This window comes from Eulemur rufifrons, chromosome 14, assembly GCF_041146395.1.
Source record: "Eulemur rufifrons isolate Redbay chromosome 14, OSU_ERuf_1, whole genome shotgun sequence".
NCBI classification, from domain to species: Eukaryota; Metazoa; Chordata; class Mammalia; order Primates; family Lemuridae; genus Eulemur; species Eulemur rufifrons.
In genome coordinates, this window is record NC_090996.1 from 24,025,714 (window position 1) to 24,042,143 (window position 16,430).

Consider the following 16,430-nt stretch of genomic DNA (forward strand, 5'->3'; position numbering starts at 1 on the left):
CGAAATGAAATGAGGAAAAAATGAGAAAGTTTTCAGAGTTGCTCATATTTGATATATTTTTTTAATATATTCAAGTAGCTTCCAATTTTTGCGCCCAGTGGTTTAGCATTGTCTTGATAATCCATGCATGTTGGGAGGTAGGGTTGGGGGGCCACAGATAACTTTCAGTGCTTAGGGGCTTGGAAGTAGTGATTCTCAACCTTGGCTACACATCAGAATCCCCGGAGGAAATCTAAAAAGTACTGGTGCCTAGGTCTATACAGAGAGATTCTGTTTTAATTGGTTTGGGATGCAGCCCCTGTGGGGGACTCTACTGTGAAGATGAAATTGACAACCACTGCTAGGATCCTGCTCTGGATATCAGCTGCTGTGGTTTGCCATGTAGGAGAAACCAGATTTTACAGCCCCTTGTAGGCTTTTAGTGATGATGAATCTGGATTTTATTCTAAGAATGGGAAGCCATTGATGGGTTGTAAGTAGGATGGTGGCGTGATCTGATTTTTATTTTAAGAAAATCACTCTGGCTGTGGTGTGGCAGATTTCCTTAGAATAGATTCCCAGAAGTGGAATTACTCGGAGAAAGGGTATTAATGATTTTAAGTGTTTGGATACACACTATTACTTTGCAGGAAATTTCTGCCAAATGCCACTCTCCCACCTCTGTGTCCTCACACTATCCCTTTGCTAACACTGTTTTTGAGAGTTAATTATTTCTATGAAAGAAGTGAAAACAAAAAAAAAGGCAAATAAGAAATTGTTTGGGCAACTGGACATAACCTCTGCCACTACTTTTTTTTTCAACTTTATTGGTCAAAATATTATGCAAATAGGCGGGCACGGTGGCTCATGCCTGTAATCCTAGCACTCAGGGAGGCCACAGCAGGCAGATTGTTTGAGCTCAGGAGTTCGAGACCAGCCTGAGCAAGAGCAAGACCCGGTCTCTACTAAAAATAGAAAGAAATTATATGGACAACTAAAAAAATATATATGTATAAAAAAGTTAGCCGGGCATGCCTGTAAACCCAGCTACTCTGGAGGCTGAGGCAGGAGGATCCCTTGAGCCCAGGAGTTTGAGGTTGCTGTGAGTTAGGCTGATGCCATGGCACTCCAGCCTCCAGCAACAGAGTGAGACTCTGTCTCAAAAAAAAAAAAAAATAAAAATAAAAATAAATAAATAAAATAAATGAAAATTGTAGATGTGATTTTTTTTTTTTTTAGTTAACATTTCTGGCTTGCTTACTGTGTGGCAGGCACTGTGCAGAGCACTTTACATGTAATATTTCTATTAATCCTCTCAACATCCTTAACAAGTCAGTATATTCTTATCATCTCCATTTTACCGTGAGAGTCAGGAGTTTGCCAACGCTTTCTTGTCTTATAAGAGGGAGAGTCAGAATTGGACATTTTTTATTTGCTCTGCTCTTGTTTTGTAATTTGAACAGGTTAAAAGGACTCTTGACATTTTTCTCAGAGATCTAAGGTTCTGGTCATTCTGGTGATTCATTTTGGAATCTGAATAATTGACATAGTTTGGTCACTGCACCATTACTGCAATCGACTATTTAAGGAAGTCAAAATGACTAATTGGTTATACCAGCCATTTGCTTGTGGGGCTGAGGGTCCCAAAGTGAAGGGACATCAATGCAGCTGGAACATAAAAGTAAAGAATCTGGCTGGGTGCAGTGGCTCATGCCTGTAATTCCAGAGTTTTGGGAGGCTGAGGCAGGAGGATCTCTTGAGCCCAGGAGTTTAAGGTTACAGTGAGCTATAATTGTGTCACTGCACTCCATTCTGGGTGACAGAGCAAGACCCTGTCTCTAACAACAACAACAACAAAAGTAAAGAATCTGAGGAAAACAGATCCAAGGAAGCTCTGAACTTACAATTAAGAAAAAAGGTTGGGAGAGGGGGCATTTCTAGTCAGATTGAAAGACAAGCTTGCAAGGTGGTGAGAGGGAGAGATTGGATAAACATAAATATTTCAGTCACTTCTGGTAAGAGACCCAGCTCACCCACCCCTACTTCCTGGGTTCCTTGAGGGCAGGAATTGGGTATGGATGACTGACCTGTCCCTAGATGCTTAGTTGGTAGGAGCTCAGTAACTTTCTTGGAATAAAATCTGAGATTTTCATGAAATCATGATTAGGCTATGTTAAAAACACACGCGAGGACAATGTATTCATATTGCTTACATAATTAAACATAAATTACAAACAAAACCAAAAAATACCTTGTATGACTAAGTTTCCCAGAAAGGACCATACTGAGTGGGGGGACCCTAATCTTGGGACTCAAGGACTTTTCTCTTCATAAGAGAATAGGGATGAGGGGACGATAAACAGGGAAGAAAGGACACCTCTTGCAGGTCCTCTTTTACAACTGCTTGTGCCCTTTCTTCTATCTTCCCCTCACGAACAGGGAGGTGGGCAAGTGTGAGGATTCCTAGTGGAAATTTTGGGATGGAGTGTGTGCACGTGAGGTGTAGCTCTCTCCTCTCAGTACATCCATTCAGCTTTACTGAATTTATTTTTTACACAGGTGGGTGATCATGCTGGGGTCTGACCAACTCTTTGTGAGAATTTCAGTGTTGTGTCAAATATTAGCACCAGTTTCAGAGAGGGAGTTTCTTTCCCCCGGAGTTGGGTAGTGGGGAAGGGAGGATGAAGAAAGTTCATTTGAATTTCTGACTTTCCATCCTTTAGAACTGGATCCTCTCTTAGTGAGGGATTGGTGGGCTTAAGCAAGGAGCCCAAGGTTGAACGAGTATAGTATGTGGAGATTATCAACTCCTCACAATCTTAAAGTACTTTTGGTAACAATTTTTAATGACACAAGAGACATATACTTTCTCCTTGCAACGTAAAGTGATAGCTTAAGCAGATGGTTAAGTCCCTTGTTTGATGTGCGTCTTGCGCACCTTTAAAAAAATGTATCTGTATCCTTGTTATGTATCAGATGCTTTAGTGAATTCTTTTGGGTGGGGAGAGTGTCTGGGGGAGATAGTGCTCAGGTTTGCTTCCTCTAGCCAGCTTTCTGCCGGAGAAGGTGGACAAGTGTTCGGGGGAGATTTCAAAACATTTTCTGTAGTCGGAGGCAGGGGTTGGTAGTCGGGGATACGCCCCTTCCTCCCGCTATGTAGTTTTTTGCAACGTGAGGAAATGGTCAAGGTGTCAGAACCCCGTGGGTACATTTCAGGAGGGGGCTGGGAAGGTGCATATCCACCTCCCCGCGATTTTACTATTTTCATTTTTTACCGTGGACGGTGGGAAGGTGGGCGCACGTGAGCGGCAAGGGCACGCCTGTGTGCGCGCGCACCCCAGGGAACCAGCCCCTCTCACCCAGGTCCTTGATTGGACGCCTGTTTACACCTGACTGCCCCGCCCTCGGAGGTCAGATGTTCTCCTGAGGGTATCTGGGAGGGGTGCGTGTGGGGGCGGTGGTTGAGATTCCCTCTCCTAGGATTCCCGCGGGTGTGCCCCGACTCCGCGCCGTCCGCTGGAAGTGGCGACGAGCCTGGGACGCGCGGGAGGGCGGCCCGCCTGTGGCCCCGCCCCTGCCTGCCCCGCCCTTCGGTACCGGCCCCGCCCCTCCATCCGGGCCCCGCCCCTCTCCCCAGGCCCGGCGGGCGCCGGCACGTCCTCTCGCTCCCAGCATGCCGTGCGGCAGCGGCGGCGCGGCGGGCGGAGCCGGGAGGCGGGGAAGCCGTGGCCGTGTGAGCTTGAGGAGCCGCCGCCACCGCCTCCTTCTCGCCGTCCTCGTCCTCCTGGGCCCCGGCGTCGCGGTCTGCGCACGGCCCTGGAAGAGACGTCGCCTCCCCTTCCTCCGCCTCCTTCTCGCGACGCCGCTCCCGCCTCCTCGTCCTGCGCTGCGGGCTCAGGCGGAACCCGGAACGGCCGTCCGCCTCCCCCGCCCTCCGCCGCCTCCTCCTCCTCCTCGGCTTCCTCCTCAGCCCCGGGCCGGAGCGGGGTGTCGGCGGCGGCCGGTTTGGGCGGCTACTCGCGCTTCTTCGGGCGGCGGCGCTTGGCCATGTCGTGTCGGGGAAGGTAATGAGCCGCAGAGCCCCGGGGTCTCGGCTGAGCAGCGGCGGCGGCGGCGGCACCAAGTACCCGCGGAGCTGGAATGACTGGCAACCCAGGTGGGTGACCGGCGCCGAGCCCGCCGCCCCGACCTCCCGGGCCCCGCCTCGGGCGAGCCGAGGCCTAGGGCCTCCTGGCTGGGAGGCGCGGCCTAGGCCCTCCACCCCTCGGGAACCGGGCGCGGCTTCCTGGGTCTCCTCCCGCCCGCCCGGGCTGGGGGAGGAAGGCCGCTGGGAGGCGAGGCCTAAGTGCCTCCCCCTCCCTGCATTTCAACCCTGGGGCTGGAGCCGAGACCCGGGCGCCCGGCGGAGCCACTGGCCTAGGAGTTGGGTCGAGGAGGGTGAAGAAAGCAGCTGCGGTTGGGGGGACATTCAAGTTACCACCTCTCCCCAAGTTGAAATTTGAATTGGGGGATCCTGAGAGTCCCGGACCCTCCCTGTTAACCATTCACTTCCTCTGTTCCTCACCCTTTCAGCCGCCACGTGAAAGACCTCCTTAACTGTGTTCCCTTCTGTGACTCCCCCACGTGTTAATATTAAAAAAAGAAAAACCCTCCAACTAAGGCCTTACTCTTGACTTTAGGCAGGACATTAGTGGAACGTGAGATGAGACTGTGTGACTGTTAATGGGATCGACCCACTCTGATCTTGGGAAATGAAGTTTTCCCCAAGTGCAGGGGCAGTTACTCTGGTGAACAGCAATTCATACCGGGACACTTGAGAGTGAACACCTTGGGCTTTCACTTGGAAGAGTAGAGCATTTCCTCTTGTATGGAGGATTTGATCTCAGACCGATGTGGGGCCTAGTTGGATTTGAGTATATTAGGAGCATTAACTTTTTAAATAAATTCAGTTTTCTTGTCTTTCCGATTAATTATGGTATAGATGTTCCTAATTTAGGACTGATTATTCTCTTACTAATTAACTACTTGTAGTATTCAGAGACTATTTGGAATTTAACCCAGTGCCTAGAATAACTCCCTAAATGTATGCAAGTATATTTTAGTGTTGATTGAGTCACTGAGCTTTCATATACTTTAGAGCACGCTTGCATTGTAATTGTCCAGAAATAGGCCAAGTAAATGTAAAATGCACATGTTGTTGGGATGTCTTTTTGCTTTCTGATAGTTACATTTAATTCTAGCAGTTTGGAAATTAACAATTTGGTAAGATATTAGATATAACATTTTATTAAGACTTGATAGAAAAGTCAAGAAAATAATCTTTGGCTAATGTGGTACATCTCTTACTCGGTTTACTATGCCTTTTCAAATACTGTTTCTGTTGAGAACTGATGTATATAACTAGGTGACTTTAAAAATTAATGCCTGAGTCTAGAATTGAGATGTTACGTAGTAAAAGAAAAAATTGTTTGGAAAACATAGCTTCTACTTGCTCTGTAGCACTTACTGTTTTTGAGTTAGAATGCTTTAAATAAAACTAGTTGACTACTTTGTGTGTTTTTTTCTGTAATGACATGCTTAGTTGTTTTGCCCTTTTATTGAAATGTATGAAATCAGATTTTGTTTTTTTGACATCTAACAAATTAGGTGGTAATTGAACTTGAATTTGACACTTTAGAGCTTTTCTTTAACAATGGGTCTTCCATTATTTTTTTGTATTGTGATCAGTTTAAGAGAATTTGGTAAACTTTTAGAGTACTAAAGTGCCCTTCCTAAGTAGTCCATAGGTTTTGGAAAAGAATAAATTGTAGCTTGTGGTTCTAAATAAATGGAGTAGAAGTGTTGCAGCCATGTGCTGGGGTCACCTGACTTCATTGCTGACAGGTATGAAGTCACATGGCTTATGTAGTTATGGAATATGTACGTGAGCTATTAATAAATATCCATGTTTCTTTCAAGTGCTTTATTTCTTGGCTTTGGGGGAAGGAAAGGGGGTGGAGATTGGAAGCTCTCTTTGAAGCTGTGCTGTGCAACAAAGTTGCAGAACTTAAAGCCTAGGTAGATGATACTGTGTGGTGCATTTGGTTACATGGAATAACAGAATGTGGGAAATCCTTGATTTTCTCCTGATGTAGGGGGACAGAGAAGTATAGACATACTCCATAGCATAACTTGGTTTCTTTGCAAGATTGCCATAGTTGATTTGTTAACAGCCAATAAAAAGCCTCAGATGTTTGCCAAGTCATAAATTTTCATAAGTTAAATTTGTCCCCTCTTCAGAAAGATGGACTCCAGGTAACTGATAGAATGGAGCTCGATCTTCTCTCTTGTTTAAATGAAGGTTTAAAACATCTTCAAATGCAGTCAGGCTCTTAATGGTTCATCTGAATCATTTTGATATTAAAAAAAATTGTTTGTCTTTTATGTACCATTTCTTCCCTGATTTTTTTTTTTTTTGGCGGGGGGTGCGGGGGCGCGGGGTTTCGCTTCCTTGATTTAGGCATTTGAAAAAGTAGGATTTGAAAAAGCAATTCTTGTCTATTTCTTTTAGTGTTAGTTTGCCACTTAGTCTGGAAACTAACGAGTCAATTATGGCCACACACGATACCTCACACATATTGACAGGAAGTGTTCCAGGTGAATGAACAGACTAATGTCATGTGACAACAGTGCAAGCGCACCTTTGCTAGAAGCATACCTTTAACAGTAAGCATTTATATAGTATGGCTTATATAGTCTTCCTTTTCATTCACTATACTCTAATATTAAAGAATGGCTAAGCAAATGAGTGGTTTTAGGTCAGTTTTATTACTTGAAATCTGTGGATCCCTCAGAAGTGGAGGTGGTTTTGGGAATCTTTGGATGTCTCCATTTTTTCATATGGAGAGACAGAAGTGATGGCTTCTTAGGTGCCTAACTCTTAGGTTGCCCTCTTGTCCCCCTCCCCTACGTAAGATAAAGTTTGTCATTTTCCTGACTTTATCTTGGGAAGTAATCTTCTACTTGTACCAATCAAGACAGAGATCAGTATGATGTGTTTTAAAATTAAATGTGCAATTAATAATTGTATATTTTAATATTCCAGAATGACTAATTTGATATTGGAGTCAAATATAAATAGGATTAATTCAACAAAGAAGAGAAAGCATTCAGGTCATTGGAAAACAAGTAGATTTTACTTTACACTAGAGTCTTAGGATTTGATTCATTTAACAAATGTATATTGGGTGTCTTACTGTGCCCAAACTCATGATCTTTGTATACTTCTAAGAGGATGAAACTATATTAAAAATACCTTAAAATAAAAAGTTCCATTTCTGGTAGAATGTAGACAGATCAAAGTTCTCAGAAGTACAAATATTCTCTTTTGTGATGGAACAAAAGATGGAAGAGTTTTGTGGACTTAGAAAAGCCAGATAACTAGTATGTCTGTTGTTAGAAGACCTGAATTTTTGAAACCAGAGTTGTCTATTCAGCCTTTTATGAGTCTGTACTAAGTCTGATATCTGTAGGTACATAATATAGTGGGATACATAAAGGATAAAATCAAGCAGAGTTACATATCTTAAAGCTGTAAATGGAATTTTAGTCAAATAGAATTTAATGATTACCACTTCTGTACCACAGATTTCCATGTGAACCGAAGACGTTTTTCAGCTGATTGTGTATGGGCGTTTAATTTTGGGGATGAAAGTTTGTTTTTTCCATTATGAAATAAAACATTCCTTATGAAGCATTTGGCAGTTACATCTTTAAGTTGAACCTTTTTTTCCCCCTTTTGTTTTGGTTCCTTTATAAATTGGAAATATAACAAGGCTTCTTTAAAAAAGATTACGAATGTTCAGTGAAAATATTCTAATTCAGTAAATATCTGTGCCTTAGGGATTTTTATTATTTACAGAACTACTGTCTCAAAGGAGGTTATAGGTTAGTGTGGGAGGTAAGAAAGGGGCTTTGCGAGGCCTAGCACTCTGGGAGGCTGAGGCGAGAGGATTGCTTGAGCTCAGAAATTCCAGACCAGCCTGAGCAAGAGTGAGACCCGTGGCCCTCCTCCCCCCATCTCTACTAAAAATAGAAAAAATTAGCTGGGTGTCTTGAGGCATGCCTGTAGTCCCAGCTACTCAGGAGGCTGAGGCAGGAGGATCGCTTGAGCCCAGGAGTTTGAGGTTGCCGGGAGCTATGGTGACACCAGTGCACTCTACCCAGGGTGACAGAGCAAGACTGTCTCCAAGAAAATAAATAAATAAATAAATAAAAGAAAAGGGGCTGGGTGCAGTGGCTCATGCCTGTAATCCTAGCACTCTGGGCTGCCGAGGTGGGAGGATTGCTAGAGGCCAGGAGTTCAAGACCAGCCAGAGCAAGAGCGAGACCCCGTCTCTACTAAAAAATAGAAATTATCTGGACAACTAAAAATATATAGAAAAAATTAGCCGGGCATGGTGGTGCATGCCTGTAGTCCCAGCTACTCGGGAGGCTGAGGCAGTAGGATCGCTTAAGCCCAGAAATTTGAGGTTGCTGTGAGGTAGGCTGACGCCACGGCACTTTAGCCTGAGCAACAGAGCGAGACTCTTGTCTCCAACAACAACAAAAAAAGGGACTTTGTAAATGGTAAAGCATGTGGATTTTGTGATAGAATTGTTGGTGTACTTATTTTTACATATAATTAGTGGAGTTTAAAACCTGGAGAGTAAAAGGAGGGAAAGCCATACAGTTGAGTAGGGGGCAATGGGGTGATGAAATTGGTCTATACATTTTTGTTTTTTTTTAATTAAGAAACAGGTTATCACCATGTTGCCCAGGGTAGAGTTGTAACAATTTTGACAGTAAATTTTTTTTGGAGGGGTGGGATCTTTCAAAAAATTGAAAAAAGTAAGGATTTGGCAAAATGCAGGTTGTCCTTGGTTCGAGGGATGGGCACTTGTAAGGAGTAATACACGTAGGAGGTGAAGCTGAAGAGCTGGATTGGGAATTGTATTGTAGTCCTTGAATCATAGTTTAAGTGTATTTTGAGTGACTTTAGGGAACCACTGAAATTTTACCAGCAGGGAAGTGGCATAATTTAGGGAGATTAAATCTAGTTACTTCTTGAAGGGGTGTGTGTGTGTGTGTGTAACCACGGTAGGAGGCAATTGGAACAGTCTAGAGAGGAGGCTGTGAAGGACCTGAATATTCTGTGGAAAATTCATGATTTAAATTCAAACAAAAGGATTCAGCCCGATATGTGGGAATTTCCACAAGCAAAAGCCCCTCATTTGTTTCCTGGTGTTGATGAGGATGGTCACTAAAGTAATACTTTTTATTTGCTCACTCTTCATAGGACACATATATGAAATGTCATATATGTAAAATGGAGTGTGGTCTGTGGTGTCTTTTGGGAACATTGAATTCTCACAACTCTTCAGGATTTTTCCTGCCTTCACTGCCTGACATATAGTCAGCACTTACTTCCTTTCCTTTCTTTATTCTAATCACCTGAAATAAATCCCTGAGGCCCTTTCATTGGACTACTCTTTATGGATTCACACAAGCTGTTTGTTTGGTGTCTTTTCATAATGTTATCATTTTGGTTTTTTTTGGCTGTCTTAAAGTTTTTTCAGAGCCCATTTTATTTTTGGAACTACAAAATAAAACATTTCTCCTCTTGTATTGAGGCCTAACAGTAAAGAGTGCAGAAATTTTGTGGTTTAATTTCTATATGAAATGCTCCGACTCATTACATTTTGGCTCATTTTCTTTTAAAGTGTAAAATGTAACCTGTTAAATTCTTAGTTTGCTCATGCAGAGATGTTTCGTTTGCTTATATTAATTCTGTTCCATCTTGTATTAGTTGATTGAGTGTACCTTTTCTAAGTTGAATTCTCTTTTGAACTCCATTGTGATTTTTTTTGACATAAATTTATGTATAGGTCTTAAATTCAGTGAATTTTGACAAATGTAAACACCTGTGTAACTATGACCTCAATCAAGATACAGAGATACACAATGAATTTTTAGTTGGATCATATCTCCTCCCCCCTTTTCTTCGTAGTACTTAATCACTCTCTGAAATTTTCATGTATGTCTTCTCCAAAAAAACATATGTGCGTGGATCTTGTATAATTGTTTTGCTTCTCTTATCCCCTTCTTTCCTACTAGTGCATCAATGAATAGTATACACTCTATGTTTGAGGATATTCCCTCAGATAAATATGTGAAAATGGGGTTCTGCAAGTTTGTTTCTGTATTTAGAGTTAACTACAGAGTTTACAACACTGTTACTGTAGGATGCATTTTGAGGGGAACTGTCCCTCTTATGGCAGCAGCCCTGTTAGCCTGAGGAAGTAATTTAAACAACTTGATTGAGGAGCAGATTCAAAGGGACAAGGTTCTAATGGACTGCAGCGGTCAGATGTTTTTACAGAAGGAATATGGTAATTTAAGATTCATAGGTTTTTTTATCCATCTTGAAAAATACCTCACTCACATATCTAAGGTTCTTTTACACATTGACCCATTATTCTATGTCTGTTATTTATTTAAACAGTCAAATCACTAAAAAGTGACGCACTGCATTGAGCCTTCTGGCATTCTTCTGCCTGGAGAAACAAACCTCTTAGCAGTTGTATGCCTGCTGATTGGGGAATGAAACCCAAATTTTCCAGAATCAAATGATTTTTTTTCTCCTCCCACCCCTTTTTTTCCCTTGGAAACAGGGTCTTGCCCTGTTGCCTGGGCAGAGTGCAGTGGCATCATCCTAGCTTCATGTTTGAAGGCCACATTAATTTAGCTGTAATCAAATAAGGCTGCATTTCAAGAAACTTCAATTAGATATACTTAAAAATGTATATTATTTTGTAAAAATCTACTGTGTACTTAATTTCAAAAAAATGAAAAACAATTTGTTAATTTTAAAGTTAACTAACCTCTTAATGACTTTGTTGTATCTGCTTTTCGTTGGCAAGTATTTGAATAGTTGGTTGCTGCATGGAGGCCTGCAGTTTCAGTTGATCCTTAAGGGCATCCTGATTTGGGTTAGGTAGGAGAATGTAGATTCAGAGGAATAAGGGGTTGAAAAGCAAGAAAGCATTTTTTGGGCATGTTGCCAAAGGCATGGGTATTCTGCATTTTTTCATATTTCAATGGGATCTTTCTTAGCACCAATGACTTCAAAATGTCACCTACTAAGGTTTCAAATCAATTCATCTGTAGTTCTTTAGGTACCTTGGTGATAACAACTAGTTGAGGCTGAAATGCTAATTTGAGTGTGATGTCATGATTCTTAAAGTCAGTAAGCCTTTCCTTGTATTCTCCAAGTAATAGGTTTGTAACAGCTATATATTCCTCAAATGATTTGCATATATCATCCTGCTCACCAGTGACCTTTGTTAACTGGGGGAAATGTTCATCTGAAATTTTCATCTTCTGAAGAAGTGTTTTGTAAAAAGATAGCTTTATTCAAAATGCTGGGATTTTTTGGCCACATATCGTATACAGACTTAGTTTTACCTTGCAAAGAAATATTAAGTGGTTTTGATTTGACATGATATCACACAGAAATGGTACATTCCTGTAGAAATCTTCTTTCAATAATTCACATTGCTGTTTCTGTTCTTCATAAAATTTAACTATCTGCTCTTGCAGAGACAGAATTTTGGCCAACATCTGTCCCTGTAATAGCCAACACACTTTAGAATGATATGGCAAATCCACGCGGAATACCTCAATCATTCAACTTTAGCATGTTACAAAGCTGATGATGCTGTGTTACATTTACACGAATGTAGTTAATACTTATAACTTGTTGCCGAGTGTCACTTAAGATAATAGCTTTAGCACAGAGATTTTGCTGATACAAGATACAATGAAAAGAAATGAGAGCATCTGGATCTGTTAATATTTTATTTTACCTGTGCAATAAACCCTTCATGTTTTGCTGTCATGGAAGGTGAACCATCTGTACATACACTCACTGAATTTACCAAATTCAGTCCAACGTCACAACATTTATCTTGAGAGTTGTTGAAGATATTTATTCCCTATGTTCCGTTTGCAAGAGTGCCCAAAGCGAGTAACTTCATAGCAAAGAAAGTCTTCTGTTATGACCCACATGAAGTATAAAACCTGTGCCGAGTCAGTAGTATCAGTTGATTCATCCAAAGCAATTGAATAATATATATTTTACTTTTGAAGTATTGCATGAAGTTCTGTAAGTTAAAGGCTAATTCATGCTGCTGGTCAGTTATGGTTCTTGAAAGAGACAGTTTGTACTTTGAAACATTATCGGAGTCTAAGCATCCTATAACTTGGACAATGCATTCTTTCACAATTTCTGCATCACTGATGTATATTGGCTTCCCTTTTTTCCCCAAGTATATGAGCTACTTTATAAGTTGCTTTAGTGGCATTATTTCCAGGTCTTATTGCTTCTTGAAAGAATTGTCTTTGTTTTTGGTTTTCATTTTTTAATTTCTGCAATACAACCTTTCGTGCCTCTCTCTCCAATTTAAAATATTTATGGTTCTTATGAGTGTTATGCTGATGATCACTGAATTTCTTTAATGTTGATATTTCACTATCACAAAGCAAGCAAATCGTCTTATCTTTAGCAGAAACAAGATAATATTGCAATTCCCAATCCCCATTAAAAAATCTGTTTTCTTCCCTCAGCATTCTCTTGGTCTTCTTTGAAGTGATGGGCTGTTAAGCAGACAGAATTAAAAAATACTTTAAAGCTGTGCAACTATTCACAAATTTGAAAGAATTTGGAACAGAAGAACAGTGCACCATTGTCAATAGCTGATAAGAGACTGGCATACTCGACGCCCATAAACTCTAACCAACCAGCCTCTTGCGGTAGTGATGCCAGTCAGGCAGGGGATGTTAGAACTAAATCAAGTGTCAGTTTAGCCCTTATGGTTTACTAATGTTCTAATTGTGCCTGTCAGTCTGGGAGGATATTTCATTGAAACTTATTCTTTGGTATTTTAAATATGTTCATTTAAAAAATAAAAATATAGAAGACAAAAATGTATTAATAAAAATAAAAGGTTATGTTCTGCAAAATTTGGATTCAGTCTAAAGGCTGCACTTAAGGACCTAGAAGGCTACCTGTGGCCTTAAGGTCCCAGGTTCCCCACCCCTGTCCTAGCTCACAGCAACCTCAAACTCTTGGGTTGAAGTGATCCTCCTGACTCATCCTCCCAACTCATCCTCCTCAGTAGCTGGGATTACAGGGGTGCACACCTGGCTAAATTTTTAAATAATGTTTTGTAGAGATGAGGTCTAGCTATGTTACTCAGGTTGGGGGAATCAACAGATTTCTAAACATAGTAAATTACTTCTTTCATATCAATCTCCATACCCTTTCAAAAAAGGAAATTGGATTCTTGTTAGAAATTATTCCTTTGGGGGTTAATGTTGCTATTCATATTCACAGTATGTCTAGGAGTGTGTATTTATTTAAAAACCTTTTATAGACTTCTTGTGTTTATTAAATACCTTTTTCAGAGGGGTTTCTGGTATCAGAATTATATTTTATTTTTTGTTATGGAATGTCCTAAGTTATGCTCTTCCTTTGTTTAAAAAGGGAGACACTACTTTTTTTTTCTGTTTACCCTTTTTATCATCATAAAGAACCCCAGTAGTGCTCTTACATGTCCACAAGAAAATTATTAGTGGCTCTCCAGTGACCTTGCTGCATACACACATGTACAGTCTTTGGGAACCTACAGATTTTAAAAAAGGTGTTGAACTTAGTATTTGTTATTTTTGGGTGGCATCCATTATGTTAATACCCTAGGGAAAAGTCTCCACTAATGAATATGTCTTGGATCATATGGTGACATATATTAGTTTTTCCTCGGTATTTCGTCGTAGCATTGGTAACATTTTCTTTTTTTAGTGAAGCTCTTTGAATTTAAAGTTTGCCTCTTATTTAAGTTTGTTAATTGAAAACATCTCTATTCTGTTTCCTTTAGCATTTTAATCTGATTTAAAAAAGTGTATGGTGTGTGTGTCTGAAAATTTAACTTTCATCTTGGGGCATTTAATTCTTTGAAGCAACCTGTGACTCTTGCCCTTCAGCCTCTTGAGGATTTCCCTAGTTTATATTCTTGACAATATGACCTTTGGAATTTCTTGTCTGAAATGTAACACTCTGTTTCCAGAGCCTGATTTGATTTTAACACTGGAAATTCAGGTTCATTGCCCTAATGACAGATTCTGTATTGGCTTCTTGAGATTTGCCAAATCTAGATAGAAAAACCTACTAACATTAGGAAATATGTTAAACTTTTTGTCCTCTTTGTAGAATGGGACTCTATCTGAAGGTGATCACCATATCACAGAATTATTTATTATGTATATGTAATTGAAAAGAAAACACATCCTGGGATTTCTTTCCTAAAAAGATTGATCACATTTCTTGCCTGTCCTTATGTTCTTTATATAAATGTAAGGAAAAATAAAAATGCAGCCAGTTTCTTAGCAGCAGGACTATAAAACTTGAGATTTAGTGTTTATTCATTAGTCAGATTTAAATGAATTTACCTTAAGTCACAGTTTGTATTGTTTTTGAAAGACCTGAGGTAGGATTCTGACTATTAATGATGACTACTTCTATCATTTGAAATATCGGCAGCATTTTCATATGGTATCTTGTTCCTTTTTTGAAAATACTAAAGTTATAAATGAACTTATGCTTGATAGTAAAAGGTTGTATGTATGGGGTAATCAATTCACTGACTATAAAAATTTCGTAAAAGAAGCTTTTTATTTAAAGACCTATCTTGTATAGTTACTATAATGTTAATATTTCCCACATTTTTATTGTAATCTTATTGAGAATGTAAAAATTACATCATTATTACTCTTCTCTCCACTTAAAAATTAATGTTATTATTATATATATGTTTAGAGACAGGGTCTCGCTTTCTTAGCCAGGCTGGAGTGCAGTGTTGTGATTGTAGCTCACTGCACTGTGGAACTCATGGGCTCTAGTGATCCTTCCGAGTAGCTAGGACTACAGCTATGCCATCACACCTGGCTAATTTTGGTATTAATATTATTTTTAATTTATATCATAATTGTACACATTTATAGAGTACAATGTGGTGTTTCCATATATATATATCCAATGTCAAATGATTAACCCAAGCTAATTAACGTATTAATCACTGATTACTTACTTTTTGTAGTCAGACATTTGAAATTTATTTATTTTGAAATATACATTATTATTGACTATAGTCACTGTACCGTGCAGTAGATTTAGAAACTTATTTCTCCTGTCTCAAGCTTTGTACCCTTTGACCAACAATTCCACATTCCTCCCTACTCTTTTAGTCCATTTAAAAATCCACTTGCTGGCTTAGCATTGGGCTAGTTAGAAATAGAACGAAGGTGTTTAGATCCTCTCTCAGGTGTATTTATTTTTAAGAATGGGTGCATTTTTTTGGGGGGGATATTCTTTCATCACAAATATTTATCTTAGGAGAGGCTGGTATGGTGAAAATAGCAATGAACTAAGAATGGGCAGACAAAGGTCTTTTGTACTGGCATTACCAGCTGTCCCTCTGAGGAGGTAGTTCTTGCCTTCTAAAGATGTAGGGATATGAGGATTATGTTAAAGATAAAGTTTGAGAAATTACTTTCAAAACGGTTGCGGTGCTACACAAATGGTATTTGTACTGCTATGTCTGAATCAAATTTGAAGTTTTAAATGCAATTTAAAATTTCTTTTTTCTGAGAAAGTTTTAGAAGTTACTATACACACACGCCACATGTGTATTCTAGTTCAAATTTCATTTTTCTTCTCTCAGAGTACAAGTGTATGTGTATAGTAACTTATAAAAGTTCCATAAAGTTTGTGTCAAATCTTTTAGAGAATATATGGAATAGAAGCTCGTATAATTGTTAAATTTCTATTAAGTACAACATATGACATTCATGATATTGTTTATATGCACATTCTAAAAATGTTGGTGGGAATAGAATTAATTGCTATCCAATATAGTGGTTCTCTTTCTACATTTTCTAGTGTGTTTGCATTAGGCTTTAAGCCTATTTCAAGTTTGCTCATGAGGAATTTCAGCATAGATCTGCATCATTTTTTATTTTTTTCCTCTATATCTTATTATTTACTTTAAGAACTGCTACCAGTTGAAATTATAAGTTAGGAAAAACAATCTAATCTTTGTGACTATTAGCATATATTGGGGGGCAGGTATAATATAAATGGAATTTATATAGAGAAAGGGGAAGTTGAAAGGTAGCTTATACCTTGCTTAACTTTTATCGTACAGTTGGAATTTAAGAACACATTCTTGCAAGAATATGAGTTAAATGTTGAATTGCTTTTCTCCCCTTCATTCTAGTGTGTATATACATATTTTTATTTTATTTTAATTTTTTATGGGAGTAGAGAGAATGCCGGGATCATGGAAAGGTTATACTCTGTTTTAAGTACTTGGGGA

General features: G+C 39.7%; 1 protein-coding gene across 1 annotated transcript in view; it reads left to right on the forward strand.

Moving 5' to 3' along the window:
* Positions 1-3,659: 3,659 nt before the first annotated feature.
* Positions 3,660-16,430, forward strand: part of SMG1 (SMG1 nonsense mediated mRNA decay associated PI3K related kinase) — a 96,899-nt gene continuing 84,128 nt past the window's right edge. Inside the window, exon 1 of the mRNA XM_069486880.1 lies at positions 3,660-4,135. Within this exon, the coding sequence (XP_069342981.1) occupies positions 4,047-4,135 (89 nt within the window). The 5' untranslated portion in view covers positions 3,660-4,046. The remainder of the gene's footprint in view (positions 4,136-16,430) is intronic.